This window comes from Pelobates fuscus, chromosome 2, assembly GCF_036172605.1.
Source record: "Pelobates fuscus isolate aPelFus1 chromosome 2, aPelFus1.pri, whole genome shotgun sequence".
Classification (NCBI taxonomy): Eukaryota; Metazoa; Chordata; class Amphibia; order Anura; family Pelobatidae; genus Pelobates; species Pelobates fuscus.
In genome coordinates, this window is record NC_086318.1 from 392,448,871 (window position 1) to 392,468,787 (window position 19,917).

Sequence of the window (19,917 nt, forward strand, 5' to 3'; positions counted from 1 at the left end):
CGACCGCAACAGAGAGTGGTGCCCTATAACGCATAGTAAGGTGGGGAACCTATGGTTCCCTTCCCTGGCCCCCACCAATGCCAATGGCTGGAAGCTCTAATTAATTATAAAATATGGGAGTGTACATGCCATTTTCAAATAGGGGCTAAAATAAGGGTAAAGCGAAAAGGGGAAGGGGTTTCTATCTATAAATATATAAGGTTAAGTATGAAATGTTTACATAAATGAAATGAAATACAGAGTATAGTAAAATAAATATTTTTGTTTGCTTTTTATATTTCCGTCAGTTTCTTTTTTTTTTTTTTTTTTTGCGATTGGGCTTTTATTAAAATTTTAATTAGTGGGGTCGGTTATTATGGATTTTTATGTGGTCCTTATTGGGGCTGAAGAACAGAAAAATGTGAAGAAAGAAGGCTTCTTATGGTAAGTATAATAATTTTTGGGCAGGTTGTAATTCACCAGATTTTGTCCATCCAGATTTAGTGAATAACCCTATAGGTGTCCACAACAAATTACATAAGGGTGGGGACCCAGAAAACATTATCTTTACCACACGTTACATATACTAATTTAAAAATACCCAATTTTCCTCTAGTGCTAACTATGTGTATACAGTATATTCGTGATACATACATGCAATGCATTTGGGGCTGACTTATGTTAAGTTTAAAATTGCATGAAATTGTCACTTTAACCCCTTAAGGACACATGACATGTGTGACATGTCATGATTCCCTTTTATTCCAGAAGTTTGGTCCTTAAGGGGTTAAGCTACAATAGTTGCAACTCACATTACATTTCCATCAATGAGAGATCAACATGTCATCTGTCCAAGGTTGATACAATATATCAGCATGTAAACTGATGGTTTATAGTGCTAGTATCAATAACTGTTTTTGTCTGGCCGGTTACTGTACGCAAGCAACCTGGTTAAGCATTTAATTATTTTAATGTCATTAATTATCTATATGGTAATTCTATAGATTTGTTGTGTGTAATTTTAAAAAAATGTGTTGTTTTTTTCAATATTTTGCTAAACCATCTTGACGTGCCTTAAAACCCAGTTTATCATAATTCTGTAAAATATTTTTTTTCCGACTGTAATTTCAAAACTGATAATTATTCTGCTAATACCACACAAAGTGCAGTAGGCCACATGAATAAGGGATGTACAATTGATGCCCGTCCACTGTCAATTTTCTAAAACAATTATTTGTGATACATTACATAAGGGACAATTACTTTGACTCTGCTGGTGAGCAAAATTAAGTTATCATTCAGTTTATTGACACAATTGGATTAAATGAATAGTGAATTACCATTAGGTTCTACTGATGCATTATAGTAGATATTGTTTGTTTTCCACCAAGAAAATGAAGAAATAAAAGACATTACACATATAAATTTAGATAATAAAAACTTGGCATTGTTATTAAATGTATCATTATCATTTGTAGAGTTGTCAAATTCTTAAGCACATTTTTTTTTTTTAGCATTTTACTCTCTGAGCCTTTAAAAGGAATCTACAGCCATGAAATTGTTTTTCTTTCTCCAGTACTATGTTATCTGCCATTGCGGTGACCTCTGTCCATCACTTTATATTTTGAAAAATGTAGCACTAATATATTTCACTCACCTAGTTTCCCGTGCTGAGACACCATTGTTGCATCCACTCGCTCCGCCTCCGTGTTCATCAGCAAAGATGCTAAAGTCTTCCATCTTCTGGTCCAATCGAATGCTTCTCAAAGAGAAGCACTGGAGATGAGAAGCACATTTATAGATGCGAAAGCACTGATTTTAATCCATCTGGACAAAAGCCAGTCCTATCTGTGTATATGGTGTGTAAACATAAAATATTATTTAAGATGGTATAGCTTATAAACAGCTTATTAACACCATATATGATAAGAATAAAACACATTATCAAATAACAGTTATGGGTTTCACCTTATTATTACTTTTGTATAGCATTTTAATTGTATTTGTGTTGCCACTGCACCCAGGCCACTTCTTTGGGATAAAGTGGGTTATTATAAGGCTCCTTTAAGAGACCGGTATACAGTCATAATATTATCTCACTTGGGGCAGCACTAAAAGTGTGAGAAACACATAGACACACAGAAGTAGCATCGTTTGGGTGTAATTGGTCTCTCCAGTATAAGACCATACATTCAATATTGAGATATTTCACAACTGTGTTGTTTTCATTTAATTTTTTAATTTTTTATTTGTTATTACAGGTGAAGTTTGCTGCTATAACACAATGGAGAATAGCGTTGCAGTTGGTGATGGTGATTCTTGCTGTGAGGGAATTCCATTTCTTAAGTCCGGAAATCAAATGTGCTGTGGTGGGGAACTGTATGACAAATACAATCAACAGTGCTGTGGAGGAAGAATTATTGGACTAAACTATATATGCTGTGGAGATGAACAAGATGGAACAACGCATTGGCCCTCTCCAGGTCAGTAGATGGATAGATAGATAGATAGATAGGCTACCAACATTGGGTGATAGAAACTCAGATAAAGGGAGGGTGGTGCCATTGATGACATTTGTAACACTGGAAATGGCCAGACAGGGCAGTCAAAGAAGGGGCATGACAGCCTGTATGAATGCCAAGCTGACTGACAGCCTTCCTAGCCAGCCCAGTTCAGGGCATGGTCCATGTGCCCTGACACCATTTAGCACAGCATCAACACGTCTAATGGTGTGCTCACACTGTCCTTGCTTGGGACAACAGAGAATCAACCCCACTCAGTGGGACAGTAGCCTGTAATTGGAACTAGCGCCCTGAATGTAAAGCTGTTGGAAAGTATGAGACAGACAATGGCTGATTTGTGGATGGTTCAACCTTTCAGGCGGGAGGGAGATTTCCATCACAAAGGGGTTCATAGTCTCTACAGTCTCTCTGCAAGGCTCTGTGATAGATAGACAGACAGACAGACAGACAGATAGACAGACAGACAGACAGTCCCTATTGATATAAATGGGATTTAATAATGATGATGAACAGTGATATGTCCGGAATGTAAGTTTCCCAGCTTATTGGACTAAATCTGTTGTTAATTTAATAGACATTTTTATACGTTAGTTGCCAATAACAGCCCAATTTGTCTTTCAGCATGTTATCAACTGCCGGTCAGTAACATAAAACATGTCTTTATGTACTTTATTCTTTAAACTATTTGCCAGCAGGAGTCCTTTAACAAAATCACATTGAATTGACTTTCTCACACCAAATCAAATCTCCCTTGTCCCAGTTCAGTTGTCTTTGTCAATATGTATTTTATAAATGGAGTGAATTAACAGATGCTGCTGAAACAGAATTGCTGCCGTAGCATTTAGGGTTTAACAGCTCTCTCTGGGCGAATGAGTTGTGTAGGAGAGTAACACAGGTATCAAGGGAAGAAAGTCATGGTTTGCATTTCAGTCTGCGAATGAATACAGATAAACATGAATATATTTCCTTATATCTGTCTGCTTTATTACCATTTATTTATGTTGACGCTGGTCTTCTACCAACATTCACCTGACGCTGTTAATTTTAAAGTGTTATGGGTCATACTCCAAAAACTGGAATAAAACATAAATTCACAATGCGATTTATGTAACTCGTGTATTAAAATATGAGACGTTTACCTTATGCATTTTAATTAGACATGTGCATTAGGGAAAACTGCTGTGATTTAAATCAAAATCTAAACCCTTGCGCATTAGAGATGTCTCGGATTCTGCTCGGCTGTTCAGACTAATGTGAACTTTCAGACTCTATTTCATGTTGGGATATTTTTATTTATTCATTTCTTTTTATATATTTTATATTTCATTTTATTTTAAAAGAACACAGTGTAGAATTTTTGTTTTACTTTTGTTACTAATATTAAATATTATTTTCTAAAAGGGTCCCCCTTTCTTCTCAATGGGGACTGAAACAAGGTTATTCATTAAAAACTCAAATGTAGGCAAAAATAGCTAAAAAAAAAAAAAAAAAGTTATCCCACTTAGCTATATCCTCTAAAATGTTCTGTTTATTGAGGAACCTGAAAGCATCACACACTTAAAGAGACATTATAGTCCCCAAGACCACTTCATCTCATTGAAGTGATCTGGATGCAGTCCCTGTTACCCTTTGCCCTGCAATGTAAAACATTGTAGTTTTATAAAAATTGCCATGTTTACATTGCAGGGTTAAGGCTGCCTCTAGTGGCTGTCTCCCAGATAGCCACTGGATGCTTTTCCTGGTCTTTTCCGTGAAACAACGCTTGCCTTTTCCGTGAAACAACGCTGGAAGTCCTAGCCTTTTCCATGAAACAACGCTAGACGTCTTGAAAATGCCCGTCTTGAAAATCCCCATGGGAAAGCATTGGGTCAATGCTTTCTTATGGAGAAGGCCTAATGTGTGCTCGGCTCACCTTGCAGGTGCATTTGGTTCCCCCCATCACTGACGTTGGTGCAACCCAGTGCCGCTGGAATCAGGTAAGTAAAATAAAAATTTTTTTTAACCCTTCACACACTGGAGGGGGAGGGTGGGTTAACACTATAGTGTTCCTATAACTAATCAAAGCCTTCGTCACCTCTTGTCTGTGTTAATATTACTTTGTATGCCTATTACTTTTTGTCAAAAATCCCCTTTCCATAATTGTAAAGCGTTGCAGAAAAGGTTGGCTCCATAAAAATGCTAATAATAATCTTTTTTGCTGATAAATAGATGCTACACTTTAGTTCAGTAGTACTGATATTAAAAGCTTTAGACCAGAACAGATTAGAACCTTCAAACCCTGTCTTTGACAGCTGGTACCATCATCAAATTTATATTACTGCGAGCTTAAGGTAGTGTTTTATATATGCATGTAAAATGGGAGAGAGAAACCTAGAGATGTAGATATATATTGATTGTTATATATAAATATACACAAATAACATATAACAATATATGACAATATTACAATAAACATATTTACATACACAAAATTAAAAATCTATGTTTGCCCTGAACCAAAGGAACTCACAGATTCCTTGGAGTCACTGTATCAATATTAGCCTAAGGTGCAATGGGGTACTTAACTCACCTTTGGGATGTGAAAGATCACTCAAAGTGAGATTAACCTGTAAATATATGTTTAAAGGACACACAGGAGGGTGTTTAATGGGAGAGGAAGTAACATAGGACAAAGTAGCAGCAATAAGTGATAAGCAAATCGGGGCACATATTTTATGGTTCATGTGCTTTTGTGACATTGCCTAATTCTTTCTCTCTTTATTTTCTTTGATATGCATTATTTTATATGACCAATTTCACACAAGATGTACTTGCTCTAACTGCTAGCCCCCATTATTTATTTCACTTTTACTATAATTCAATGTGTTTCTTTAAATTATTATTTTTCATGGGGAAAAAAAAAATCATTGCTGTGTAAACTATGCACAGGCTGTTAGTAACATAAAAGATATGCTAAGAAGGGAACATTTTTATAAACATCCAATTTAACTTGCTTTATAGAAGCAAGCAGCCTCATTGAAATTTCAATACACCTAATAATTTTTACAGCCTTAAATTCATTGCTCGTGTTAATTTCCCTAATTCATAGCATCAAACACCTCTAATGGATTTGAATAGAAGGGCGATAGAAAAAGTGGAGGCTCAACTTATTTTAATAGTAATAGCCAATTTAATTCGACAATAGCTCAATTGTTTTATTGCAGACTGAATTTTAAAACATTTGAAATGATAGAACGCATTGAACTCTCCTTCCGTAACATTGTGTACATGCGTAAGACGGGACAGAATGTGAATTAAAGTGTTCTAAGCATCTTTTTGGCTCTGAGTGTCTTTGAAATGTAGACTGTCTGATCATGACTTTGTAGGAAGGAGATTTTCGGATACAAAAATGCACCTGATCGTAGGATGGAACAGCTTTATCTATAAACAGCAGCTCGTGGTGCAAAATGTTGGCAAAACACTCTGGTTTGGAAGAATTTTCCCATTTAGCTATAGTCGCAATTTGGCTATATTTGTATACATTTTGCAGTTCACGTTTCAACTCACTATAATGGTGTTTAGTGAATAAACTTAATTTCAAATAATTTGTATTGAACTTATTTTTAAACATATTACAAAACTATTTTAAACAAAAAAATGAGAATTATTTTAAATAGGGGCAAAAATAAGGGGAAGGAGAAAAAAACTATTTGAAAGGGGAAGGGGTTTCTATCCATAAATATATAAGGTTAAATATGAAATGTTTACATAAATGAAGTGAAATACAGAGTATAGTAAAACAAACAAACAAACAAACAAACAAAAACTTGACAGTTACCAATATATGACAGGGTGCGTGAAATTAATTATAGGAGATACTTTTTCTTTATATCACTTTCCCAATTGTCCCAATGAAACCGTGGTTGAGCAGTCAGAAGTAGTGTTAGAAGTAGTACTTCATAGATGGGATGCTCGGTGACTTCCAGTAACAAGGGATAACTGACATTGCTGCTATAAGAACATGGTCTATCATGATTTTATTAATTTTTCTAATTATTTTGTGAAATTTCTTTTTGATTTATAATCAAAATTGGGGGAAGGGGGGAAATTGAGCTGATGGATTATACGCTCATTTGTGATGTATTGATAAAGTTACAACATTTTTGCTAAAATAGCATAGACAGAAAAATAGCACTCATAAAAAGTCACCCAACATGACTCAAAGCCTACATATTACAATCTGATTGTCAACTCACAGTTTAATTAATATACCCAGAGATATTTGGGAGGAGTTGGAGATTCTACATTAAACCAGAGACTAATAACACTAAAAACATCAAGCAGGTCAGCAATAATGTAACGTAAATAATGCATGTCAGGATACACCTGGCCATCTAGATTTAGGGCGAATATGAGGACAGACAATTTCTAAAGATTTTGCTCCATCTCCCATCATGCGCAACCATCTAATCATGACTGGATTTGTAGTGAAAATCTCTCAATTGCCAGCCGTCACCTTTCTGTGAACGCTTTCATTTAATTGCTAAATAATGAGCACAGAGACATCTACTGGTAAGGGCAGCTGTCCAAACCATTGCATTTATTCCTGTGAATTTTAGATGATTAATGACTATCACATTATTTGCAAGGTTTTAATGAAACAAGGAGAATCCCCTCCGTAAAAAAATAAACCTCTCTTTATCTTTCATTATCCTATTTCCTTAATGCCTCTATTAGTATTGCTAACCTTGGCCTTCCAGATGTTGGTGAACTACATACCCCATGATGCTTAGCCAGTGAAGGCCAGCTGAGGATTATGGGAAATGCGGTTCATAAACATCTGGGGTGCCAAGGTTACCCATCCCTGGCCTACATCGTAAAGCCTGCTGTTCCCACAGCAGTACCTGCAACATAAGCTTTTCAGACAATGTGTCTAAAGTAGTGTATATTAAACACCAGCTTAATATTCTCTAAAGCTTATGTGCTGGCTCGAAAGCTTATGCAGTTTAATTCTAATGCGTCTTTTAAACCATTGGTTTTACAGATTTATTGAATTAGTAATTCATCAGCCAGCTGTGTTTATACATTTCTACAGTGCTATGATGAACATGAAATAATTGTTGGCCGGATCACATCAAAATAGATTTTTTTTTTTTTTTTTGTCAATGCAAAATACTTTCTCCTTGACTTTACTGAATAAATGTTTCTCAGCATTAGACACTGGGACGCAATATTGCCAGTTTGCAAATCATTTATTGCCAAAAGGATTAGCCTGCTAGTAAGGACACTGTGTCTGTGGCCCATGCCGTCTCTTAAACATTAACATTTTCAATAAAATATTTGTGGCTAAGGGAGTTTAACCAAATCCTAAAGAGTTTTTTTTTTGCACATTATAAATCAAATTATAGAAATGGCGCCAATATAGCGAAGCTGGAAATGTATCAATTTTACTTATTTTGGACTCAATTTTGCAAATTGTTCAATTCACAATTTAACTGACATTCTTCTGATCCATCTTTCTTGCACACCCCAAAAAATCTATTGAAATGATTAATGGGGTGCGAAGTACAGCAGGTGTTTTAAGCCTTAAAATGACAATGACATTATAGTCCTCATAATGTAAATACCTGTAATAATATAATTACAGGAGGAGTAATAAATATTGGGTCCTGCTTAAGTAAATCATCCCCTTTGTATGTAGTAAATAGAAGTGCCACGTGATTGTCCCTTAACATGTGCATATATTTTCAGTCACTGATTTCACAAGTAATTCCATGGGGGTTTTGACAGTCTTGGTGGCTAGTCATCTTCCTGGTATCCTCCCTATTAGGTTTTGGTTATTGTTATTATTATTATAGGATTTATATAGCATCAACTTATTCTGCAGCGCTCTAAAATAGTATAAAGGGGGGATTCATATTGACAGTGGTTTAGGCACTTGTTTGCAATGTATTTAAAAAGAGGTACATGGGATGTGGGCAAAGGGTGGACCATTTGCTGAGCCCCCCATGGTTAGAAGGGTTTTTGGTGAAGCCAGACTATTAAAGACTTTTATCACTTAACACCAGGAACTGAGAAGGAGTGAAGCAGTCGTTATACAAATCAACTATTTTAAACGGCAAAGGCACAGGTGACTTTGCAATCGACCAGCTGATTTAGAGGTTTTTCTCCAAGATGAAAATTGGTTGCAAAGTTGGTACAAGTTAACCTTTAAGGGATAAACCATATGGGATCGCAGGAGCAGCTCTTGAACTGACTGGAACAGAGACACAGGGGGAGATTTATCAAGCCATAACAGGTGCTATTCTGGGTGCAAAGTGCTAAATGTTGATAAATGTTCTATTGTTTCTATGGTGATAGCTCCACATTTAACTCTTTGCCGCAGAATGACATTTATTTCCGCTTAGCTTAAACAGAAAAAAAAAACATAGAAATCTAAATTCTCAATGAGTTTGCTAAGCATTTTCCATATAACTGGGCAAAGTTCCACTTGGCATCTACTGAGTCTTAGCATTGCTTCAACGGCTATAACTCTGAATTTATTTTGCATAACCCCCTCAATAAACACGTATTTAAATATCCCAATATAATCACACATTTATAGCCTTCGTATTTAAAATTGAATGTAAAATAATAGTTGTTTGCGTTTGTGATGGATATTGAAAATCACATGTGATAAATAAAATCGCTGCCATGGGTTCTGTGTCGATTTCCTTTCCAACACGCACACAAATAAATAAACAAACAAACAAACAGTCCTCTGGTGTTAAAGATCAAAAGCAAAGGGCTGGCTTGCATGTGATAAATTAGGCAAGGGTCAGGGGCTGTGCAGTGCATATTACTAGAATGTCTGCCTCTGCATTTGCAGTTCATTCATGCTGAAGTGATGCACTATGGGAATTATGACCAAACTGTGCACTGCAACATCTGTTACCCCTAAGTGAGTTAGTGCATGTCAGACATCTTTATGTCAGAATGTTGCAGTGATGGATGCAGTCTTCACAAAATGCTGCATTAAAATCTGGTGTGCCGTTCTGGCCATTAAGTGAAATTACTATTTAAATTAATGGTGCTGTCACAGTTTATCTGTGCAAAGAATGAACGCTGATTAGGGTATTAAGTAATTAGCAATTTATCACACTGGAACAAGGTTGATAATGATTAAAGAAGTAATGGTTTAGCAAAGAAACTGGAATGGGAGTCACTTCGTGTTATGTGACTGAATTCTTGGCTGAAACATCTAATTCTGTCAAAGACGGGATTTTATGTGAAGGGATGCGGTATTTTTTTATCTTTTCTTTTTTTTTTTTTGAGCTACAACAGTTCATTATCAAAATTTGAATTTGCCTGTCAGAAGTCCCTTAGAGCTATCAGACTAGTGTTTATGAGTTTTTGAATTAGGTCACTGTTTGCATATGATTTATTGCTTGAAATATGTCATAAGTGTAATGAAATTTAGGATCAACAAAAATCATATGCAGCCGGGTCTACTCGTCAGAAGAGCTGAGAGAGTGACAGTTTATTTCGAGTGTTTATATGAGCAACAAAGGTGATCATTGAAAAGGAGAGACAAACGTAACAGAATAGCTAAGTGCTGTAGCAGAAAACATGGGACGGCCAGGCACCTAGGGTGAATTAGGCAGCTGTCTAGGGCACTCGGCAGAGTGTGCAGCTTATGCTAAATTATTAAAGTGACTACGCTGCAATGCCAGTAGTGATACACAGAGAAGTGCAGTCCGGGGGCCCTAATCGCTGGCAGAACAGGACAGTAAAAGGCCCAATCAGTCCGAGGTTAGTGGGATTTACAGTCCTGAGCAGGATTCCAGACTCCTAAAGCCCTTTAGCTTGCTGAAGTGCTTTATATGTTAAAATATTGTGTCCTCTTTTTTTTTTTCATTTTAGAAAACATTGCAGATTTCAATAGAAATTGACACATTTATTAATCAACCTTGTTACACCCCCAGGCTTTTAATCAGACAACATTTCCTGTTACTTCCTGGATGTTTAACTCAGTGGTACCTAAACTTAAATAAACACTGTAGCGATAGGAATACATACATGTACAGTTTTGATATACTTAGTTCTAGTGCCCATCTGGCCTTAAAATAAAAGAATGATTTAAAACGAAAATACATTATTTACTTACCTTCTTTCTTTGGCTGGCAGGGCCTCCTTCATGCCTCCAGGATGAGATCCAATCTATGCTCCTCATAGAGGAGAACTGGGGACCAGCGAGGCACTTGCTGTGATGCATTCAATAATTCTGTATGTAAGATTGTGACAGTACTGCGCATGTGTGCATGACATTGTGGTATGTTAGGGTATGAGAGCCAGGAAGCACAGTCCCAGTTCTCATACCCAGTGGTCTTGGAGGCGTGGCTTCCAAGTCTTCTAATTACTAAAATATTTAGATTTGGGACCACTAGGGAAGGGGGGAACAACTGTAGACACTGGAAAACCTTCATCTAGATGAAGTTGTTATAGTGAGTACAGTGTTCGTTTAAGAGGCAGGCAAGTGCTCAGAGCACCTGCCTTACAAATACTTCTCATTGGGCTGCATTGGGAAGTCTGAGATTAGACAGTCACAGAAAGTCTGGACGGGGTTAGGAGGGGAGGGCTTGCAAAGACTGCAGAGAAGAGATATGCAGCTCTTGCAAGCTGTTTGTAGATATAACCCCAATCCAAAAATGCATAATTAAATGCACACATGTTTTCAATGGACAGTGGAGTGCCCATTTAACAGTGAACGCAAGGTGAATCAGACACGATGCCTACAGTGATCTTTAAATTTAATAGCTTGTCCAACAAGATGGTGCCCAACGAAAGCATCACAAAATAATGTTGGCTCATGTGTTAGAGCGCAACTAAATTCAGATCAGTATATTGTGGGGCTAGGTACATGAAGGTCCCATTTTACAAAATGGCAGCATTCAGAAATAATTGCTCAGTTCCATTGATAGATACCTAGAGTATGATTAATTGAATGTAATGATCTTAGCTTTGTATGTCTGAAGCATGCATATAAATTGCTAAGAACATCTCCTATTCTTTTTATTATGGAAAAGTTGGCCCTCTGCATCAAATTTAGGATTAGCTACTAAAGTATATATTGTTGGGAATTCATCAGTGATCTCAAAGGAAGACCAAATGTCCTGAACATTAAAGAAAGCCCTCCACCGAGTGATTCTTGTGTTCACCGAGTGATTCTTGTGTTTATAATATAACAGAGTGGTTTTGATGTGTCAAGCCAAAACTGGAATATGTTGTACATTTTGATTAAGCATATATTGTTTATAATTGTTTGTTACTTAGATTTAAGCCATAGTAAAATGTTGTAAATTGCTTATGACATTTCACAAAATGTGATGTTTTGTTTGTTGTTGCTTGCAGGTTTGGATTGTTGTGGCACGGAGTTTGTGAACATTTCGGAGTCAATTTGTTGTGCAGATTCCAATGGGCAAGTTAAAGTACATCTGAAGCCGCGTGACCAGAAGCCATTAAAATGCTGTGACACTCAGCTCATTTCAGAGAATGAAGAATGCTGTAACGGAGTTGGGTATAATCCATTGATTCATGAATGTGCCAATAAATTATCAGCAGAAATTAATAACAAGGTATTGGCCTTTCAAAAACTACAAATGTAAAAAGTTTGCACAGAAAAAAAAAAAATTACACTAATTCTAAAGCTGAAAATAAAAATGACATAGCAGATGTTATTTAACACTTCCACTCCCACTCCCACTGATGCAGATATATTCAGCAATATGCCAGTGGTTTGTATCCATGTTTTCAAAAAATTATTTTTAAAAAAATGTGGGGATTGAACACCATTTTCATTGGCATTTTTATCACTGATCTACAAATATTTTATCATTATGTCATGACATTTTGTTATTTTTTAAGAACATGAAGCCCCATGTTCTGGTGGTCACCTGTTTTGCCAGTGAATAGGTTACCATGTTTAATTACATATATTCAAGCTCAAAAAAATAAAACATGTTGACATGTTACTGCTTCTATTCAATTATTCAAAGCTGTATATGTAACAATAAACATTAATTAAACTGTTAAATGGACAGTCTAAATTTCAGAACCACTATATCTAATTGAAGTGTTTATAGTGCTAGAAGTGTATGGGTATTTTTATTTAGCCCAGTTTCTATCAAACCATTTTGGGGAAGCTTGACAAAAAATGGCTCTCCCCTATGTCCAGAGCCCCACGTCTTCTGCAACTGCCCAAAATAATACAGAAATTACATTTTCACATTATCAACTTGCAATCTGTTCAAACCGGGATGGCAATGAACGGCTGAGTGCGCTGAGCTAACCCACCATCAGCGCTCTCAGACAAGTTTGGACAGGTGCCTATGTGATAAAGCAGATTATCAGTTTAGCTGCAGTATGAATCTAAATATTTAGTGTATCAAAGAGGGTATACATATATGTAATGTTTTGTTTAGTCCATCTAATTCCTTTGACACCAGACAAGACCCAAGGTGCAGACTGTGCAAAAGGGCCTCTGGGACAATCCAGCACATACTAAATAGTAACTGGGCGCAAGATGTTAGCAGGGACAGCATACACTGAGAGACACAACCAAGTTGCTGGGATTGTGTACTAAAATATCTGCACAGAATATGGGCTGGACCTGCCTAAGTCCAGATGGGAGATACCACAAAGGGTAGTTGAGAATGACAGGGCTAAGATCATGTGGAACTTCCTGGTCCAGACAGACAAGCAAGTACTGGCCAACCAACCTGACATCGTGGTGGAAGACAAGTAATGGAAGGCTACAGTGGTGGTGGTGGATGTGGCAATACCCAGTGACTATAAGCAAGAAGAATTAACATGAGAAAGTGGGAAAATACCATGGAGTGAAAGAAGAGTTAGAAAGGATGTGGAAAGTAGAGGCAGTTGTAGTCCCAGTTGTGATAGGAGCACTCAGGGCTAACACCCTCAAGTTGGGGCAGTGGTTTAGACAGAATCCAGGTGGGACATCTGAGATCGCTGTCCAGAAGAGTGCAGTTCTAGAAATGGCTAAGATACTGCACAGAACTTTTATACACCCAGGCCACAAAGAAATCTGTAATAGTAGAGCAATGTGAAGTATCTACCCGGTTTACATATTTCTAGAATTTTGTGATATCTTCCAGAGAACCTTTAATGAAACTGTGAATTGTTAGAGTTTGGAGATTGTTTCCAGTAAGGTCATTTTAGCCTAATGTTTGCTGCCATGTTCCTGCCAGTTCTTTAGTGTGCCCCGTTTAGGTAATAGCTCCATGTTTAACTGAAATAGCATCACAGGATTTACTTCCAGCTTCACATAACCTTTGTCATCTCTTACTTTGCAGCTTCAAAAAGAGTGCTAATTGATAGTACTACCTAAATCCACCTTTTGCAAAAATAATATTTGTATATATTGTTATTGCTTCTTATTTTAATTAATTTGGTAATTTAATTCAAAAGCAATTATTCTTATTTATTATAATTTCAGAGTTTACACATATAAATATAATTCTAAATTATTATTGTTGTTTGCACTATATAAAATGTCATAAACAAATAAATAAATACATTAGATACTGGTGTTGGGAATGTAATTGAGCAAATTAAATTTAGCATTCTGCATTTAATTTCAATTTGTGCTTAGTAATTAGATGCTATTAATAAATGACAAGTAAAAGGAAATCTGCTGACATTAAAGTGATGGAAGATCTTGTAAAGAATCCCTTGGGTTTAAAAATAAATAAATAAATGGAAAAAAGAGTGAGCAATAGTAAAAGATATGACCGCCAACTTTTTTCTTTATTATTATTATTCTTTTATTCTTTATTATTTATGCTGCAAAGTAAAATGATGGTAAACTGATACACTGCACATTGTAGGTAAAAGAAAAGAGAAAATAAAATGGCAAAATCAATATTAGTTATATGGCACAGACTGAATACATCTCCTTTTCACAGTGTATCATTGTTTTCTATGTTATTTATGCTTTTTTTTTTCTTTTGCAGAAAAGAAAATGTGGTTTGAATGTTTTCTGCCCAATATCTTTATCTGCTACGGCATATTGTGGTCGATGTAGTTTTAATTCAGCTACTGATTCGTGTTGGATGACAAAAACAGCATTGCATGTTAGAACAAACGCAGATTCCAGAGATGAAGAATATTGTCCAACAGAAGAAGAAATTACATATGTTGGAGGGCCAGACAATTTAAATTTTACAGGTTATTTTTTAGTGTACAATTTTATATATATATATATATATATATATATATATATGTCAAAATATGTCATACTAGTTTGCATATTTGCATAATTCAATTCATTGTACAATTTCCAACTATAATTTTTTCATATTAAAACATTTTCTGTAATATAGTGTATGTTTAATTCTATATGGAATCCCATTTATATCTCTTTATTTTGAAATTACGAAATTGTCAATGTCATGACATACATGAGTTGATGGGACATTATATGTAATAGTGTTTTATCTATATGCCATGCTATCCAAATTGATATATACAATTTGATATTGGCATCCATACACATCTAGGTGTGCAGATGACCCATTTACAAGTTATGTAGGGGTATCTCGTGGTTTCTAAAGTGCATTTCCACAATTGAAATTATGAATTAATTCAGATCCTAAGAGGAACCCACAGGCCCACTGTGGGGGCAGGACAGCTTGCGCTCTGTGCACGACAGGAAGTGGGGGGCGCACTGTCCCCACAGCAGTGAGGATCCTTCCTAATTCTCCCCCCCTTTTTATTTCTCTCCCTTTTTACGGTCTCCTTCCCTCCCCTCCCCCCTCCATCATCATCTGCCCTTTCGTATACGTATTACCCACCAACTATATACACCATAAAAGTTAGATACAACAAGGGACGGTAGCACATATCTGACCAAACTAGACAGAACCTGATATAGGACTTCGCCCCAATCAATCCATCTAACCTCCCAACATATGTAATTTTCCCGTCATGGGAAGCTCAATCTGATGGATATACAGAGTTTAAATATAACAAGTGGAACCAACACATAGGCTAGAAAGGGTCATTTAGACCATAATTCCTAAATCCCATACTGTATAGGCCATGCTGCTGCATAGTCACTAATATTATATTATCTCTGTTATGTATACCTGCCTAGTTGTATTTTGCTGAAAACATAAAAATAAAGATTGTCCAAAAAAAGTAAAAATAAATTGATTTAGAGAGACTCGGCTACAATGCAAGAAACTATCCATTAGATTAGGTGTAGTCATTTCCTCAACAAGCTCGCATATTCAAGCATTGTCTTCACTGCTACTTGTGGTTGATGTTGTGTGGACCAAACCAATCTTACTGGTCAGTCATCAGTGATTGATTAGAGCACGTCATGGATAACCCAAAAACTTTATATGTAGATACATAGAGATAGATATACAGTTACAAGTGCATCTACAGAGGACAGTCTGTTATGTACCATCCGAACGTAAAAAATTACATCACCCAAAAGAATGCCTTGATGACACCCTTTTTGACATTCGATCTCAAGGAAGTCATGCTGTCAATAAACTTAGGACCCTAACATTTATTAAAAATATGATGCATAAAACAGAGATGAAGAAAACTGTTGGATTGTTCATCTATTAAAATAATAATATATTTCATGCTAGTTCACCCCTGGTAAAGACTTGATCACACTTTTACAAATCAAGTTAACTCAGAGGTTAATCTGAATAGCAAATGAATCAAAATGAAATCAGCACAGATGCAACGGATTTACAAATTAACCAATGTTACATTTGTTTTCAAATTTATATGTATTAAATGCATGTATTAAATGCTTTAACCTTGCTTTACATTGTTATTTTTATGTTCTGAAAAATCGAATCACTTTTGCCTATGATTTTGTAGATACTGGTCTGGAGCCTTTCACTACTTACGAGTACAGACTTTCCCCCTGGAATAGCTTTAGTCATGGCTTTAGTCATGTGACTAGAGTAACCACCAACCAAGATATACCTCAAGGAGTAGACCCACCAAGATGGACCATAGTGAACAACCGTAATTATGTCATATCTTTGAGTTGGAAAGAGCCAGATAAATCAAATGGTATAAATGGGTTTTAAACTACAAAATGTAAGATGTATGTTATGTTACAGAAGTACTCTAAGTGCTAAATTAATGTTTGTTATATTTGACCATTTACAAATCTTATTAAAGATGCACTCAAAGCACCACATCCACTAAAGCTTGATAAGGCTTGAGCCTGGGGCCAAGGAGCCTTCCATCATAAGCATGGTATAGTAGTCATGATGCTATGGGTCTGGGAGCTATCACTTGGTTTTTATCAGATTGTTTTGCGAATTACGCTTCTGTGTTATCGGTGAATATCAAGGCCAATGGTAGCTTGAAAGCACAGGGGTCGCTCTACGTACAGAGGGTCTGAAAATGAAACACCAGTTCCCACTTTTCATACTGCACAGTAGCCTGCAAAGCTCACAAAATACAGTTCTGAGCAATAGCAGCTGTAAATTAAATTATACATAATTGAATGAAAAGATGTCCATATAGAATGGATTAGCCTACACCATAGGAGTACATACAGTAATCATTAAAAAAATATATTGTTCCTTTATAGTTTGCAGTAATTAGGTGGCATTCTAAATCAGCTTACACGTGTAAATATGTTATTGTTTAAAAATGCAAAGAAAATTATCTCAACTGTAGTTAACATTTTTAAGTCTGTAAAATATATATATATATTATTTGGCGTCTCTTTTCCAATTGATTCTCATTTTTATTTTTTACATTTTTGGGGGCCTTTAGGTATAATGCACTACGTGATTCTTCGAGATGGAACTGAACGTTATAAGGGAATTTCAAAACATTTTCTTGATAAAGGAGGAATTAATCAGTTCCAGGAATATAGCTACCAGTTGCGTGCGTGTACAGTTTCTGGTTGCTTGGATAGTGCTAAGGTACGTGCAATTTATTCCAACCCAAAAATATGTACGTTTATAAACTCTGTAGCATTTCTTTATCAAGGTATTGTAACAAGCCTCTTCTCTTGATTTCTGGGCTGTACATAATTCATTTTAGTTTTATTATTAATATTTTTTACATACATCCAATAATCTTGAATTCGGCATGGCCGTTCCGATTTGGAGCCCCAGGTCCCCAATAAGTTCAGAGTGTGGCAAGCACATCATTAGACACAATCTGACCATGAATTGCCCTAAAAGGGGCTGTTTGGAACAGCTTTTCAGTACACAAGGTTGATATGTCCCCTTTCCATTACACCCTTCAATGTATTCATGACTTGAATGTTTTAATTATCATTTTAATGTTGGCATATTGTCCATCCCAGCACAGGTTTATTGTGCCATCTCTGTAATGTGTCAGTATCTGGTGCCCGATCATATTATATTTTTCTTGTCTTTTAAAAGGTACTTGCTGCCATTAAACAAGATGTGCCAAAAGGCGTTTCCCCACCACTTATAACCACAGTAAATTCTACTGCTTTATACTTGAGCTGGTTAATGCCAAGCAAACCCAATGGCAGAATCAAGAGGTATCAAGTTAATCACAATGATGATGGAGTTATATATGTAACCTCTGAAGGACACAATGAATACACTGTAACAGGTATGTGAAAAATGAGTGTCCCATCTCATTTCAAGTTTTGTTTCAGCTTATTTTATAAATATTATAATATTTGGGGGAAAAAACAACACTGGTGCTTGCTCGCTCACAATGCTGTACATAATCAGTTCTATAGAAAGAAAAAAAGTTTTGTAATTTTTTTTTGTTAACTAGGTTAGTGCAAGAAAAGGCGGTGTTAATTAGGAACTTTCCCATTGGACTTTCTCCCAAGATAAAGCACACTAAGTTAACGTTTTAACTATTAAACTGAGTGATTTCACTAGTCAATGTAACTCCCATGGTTAACAAATCACAACTACTTTAAGTTACACTGATTTCTGACATTTTTTGTTCTTGAAATATTATATTTTATTCCAACTCCACATATAAGTAATTAAGATATATCACAAGAAAAAGCAAATATACAGAACGACATTTTTAAATATTTCTAAAAAATATTTTTAAGGGAGAGTTGAATAGAAGAGCAGCTGGTAAATGTGTATGTCGGCTTTTTTTTTTTTTTTTTTTGCATGTCAAGGGTAATTGAATGAGGCCCAATGTATGTCATTTCTACTTAAAGTACGGTTGTCACTAGTTTTAAATTATGCACACTTTGTATCTTTAAGTGCTGACTGTTTCATATGGATATGTGTGTATCATTTATCTAGGTTCATGAGGATCTGCAAATCGCATGAACTCCATCCTCCTTATGTTTGCTATTTTTCAGCTAACTTATAAATACTTGTTTCTGTTCGTTTTCATTTGTTTAGTAACTTTTCCTATGCATTTTGCAGCAATTGACATGCTTTGTGTCATAAAAAACAATCCTTCTTCCTCCTAAAAACAATGGTCTCCATTCTAAAGCGTGTCATATAAGTACCATAAAATTATGGCAAAGGTTCACTGTTCGGTGTAATGTGTTCAGTACATTTGAGGTGGTGACACATGACATCCAGAAGTGCATACAGTATAGGGCCTGAAAATAAAGGAAAATAAAGTTCTGACCACACAATGTGGCCTTTATTGCTGTACCTACCAAAGCTTTTGCCACCCTGGGCACATTCTCGCACCAGCGAGATCTTATGTGGGACTGTTCACATTCTGGAAGCATGCATTGCCTATACTGTGAATCACAAGGCATATTGTTAAAATTGATCATTTCCAAGTTTCATGACCTGTTTAATTCATGATGAATTTCTTGACTTGTAACTTCAATTTTTGTAATATGCTCCAATGAATGGGCTATATGTCTCTCTCTCCCGGTTTTATGATTATAATCCTGCTGCCCAAACAATCACATACCTCAAGACACACACACATCTCACTCTTTGCACTCTCTATCACATCTTAAGTTAAAAAAACACAATCCTAAATAACAAAAATAAAACACTACATACTACAAGGACTAAAAAAAAAATCAGTCTGTTATCTGACTATTATACCTTTCATTAATCTGTGCCTGCTAACACCTGTCAACGGTATGCCCCAAAAAGTTCAACTACCAGAAAACAACCAAACTCTCACTATTGTACGACTGAAATAAGCACAACATCAATATGTATAAATACTTAAATAGGGGTACCTATGGGTCACAGAGCTCTTGAGGGAACTGGTCATTGGTTCCCGTAAAATAAATAAATGGACATCTTCCGTAATACTTTAACACAGGGGTAGGCAATCTTCTGCTCTCCCCATGTTGTGTTCTATATCTCCCATAATGCAGCCATAATGCTGGCAAGTCATCAGGGGGAGATGTAGCCCACAACATTTGGTGTGACGGAGGTTGCCTGTCCTTGCTGTAACA

The 19,917-nt window shown here is 36.0% G+C and overlaps 1 protein-coding gene across 1 annotated transcript in view; it reads left to right on the top strand.

Annotated features, from left to right (window-relative positions):
• Positions 1-19,917, top strand: part of USH2A (usherin) — an 800,771-nt gene that overhangs the window by 604,258 nt on the left and 176,596 nt on the right. The window contains exons 50-55 of the mRNA XM_063441883.1: positions 2,241-2,462; positions 11,871-12,094; positions 14,492-14,705; positions 16,383-16,580; positions 17,298-17,449; positions 17,918-18,116. Coding sequence (XP_063297953.1) covers positions 2,241-2,462; positions 11,871-12,094; positions 14,492-14,705; positions 16,383-16,580; positions 17,298-17,449; positions 17,918-18,116 — 1,209 coding nt within the window. The remainder of the gene's footprint in view (positions 1-2,240; positions 2,463-11,870; positions 12,095-14,491; positions 14,706-16,382; positions 16,581-17,297; positions 17,450-17,917; positions 18,117-19,917) is intronic.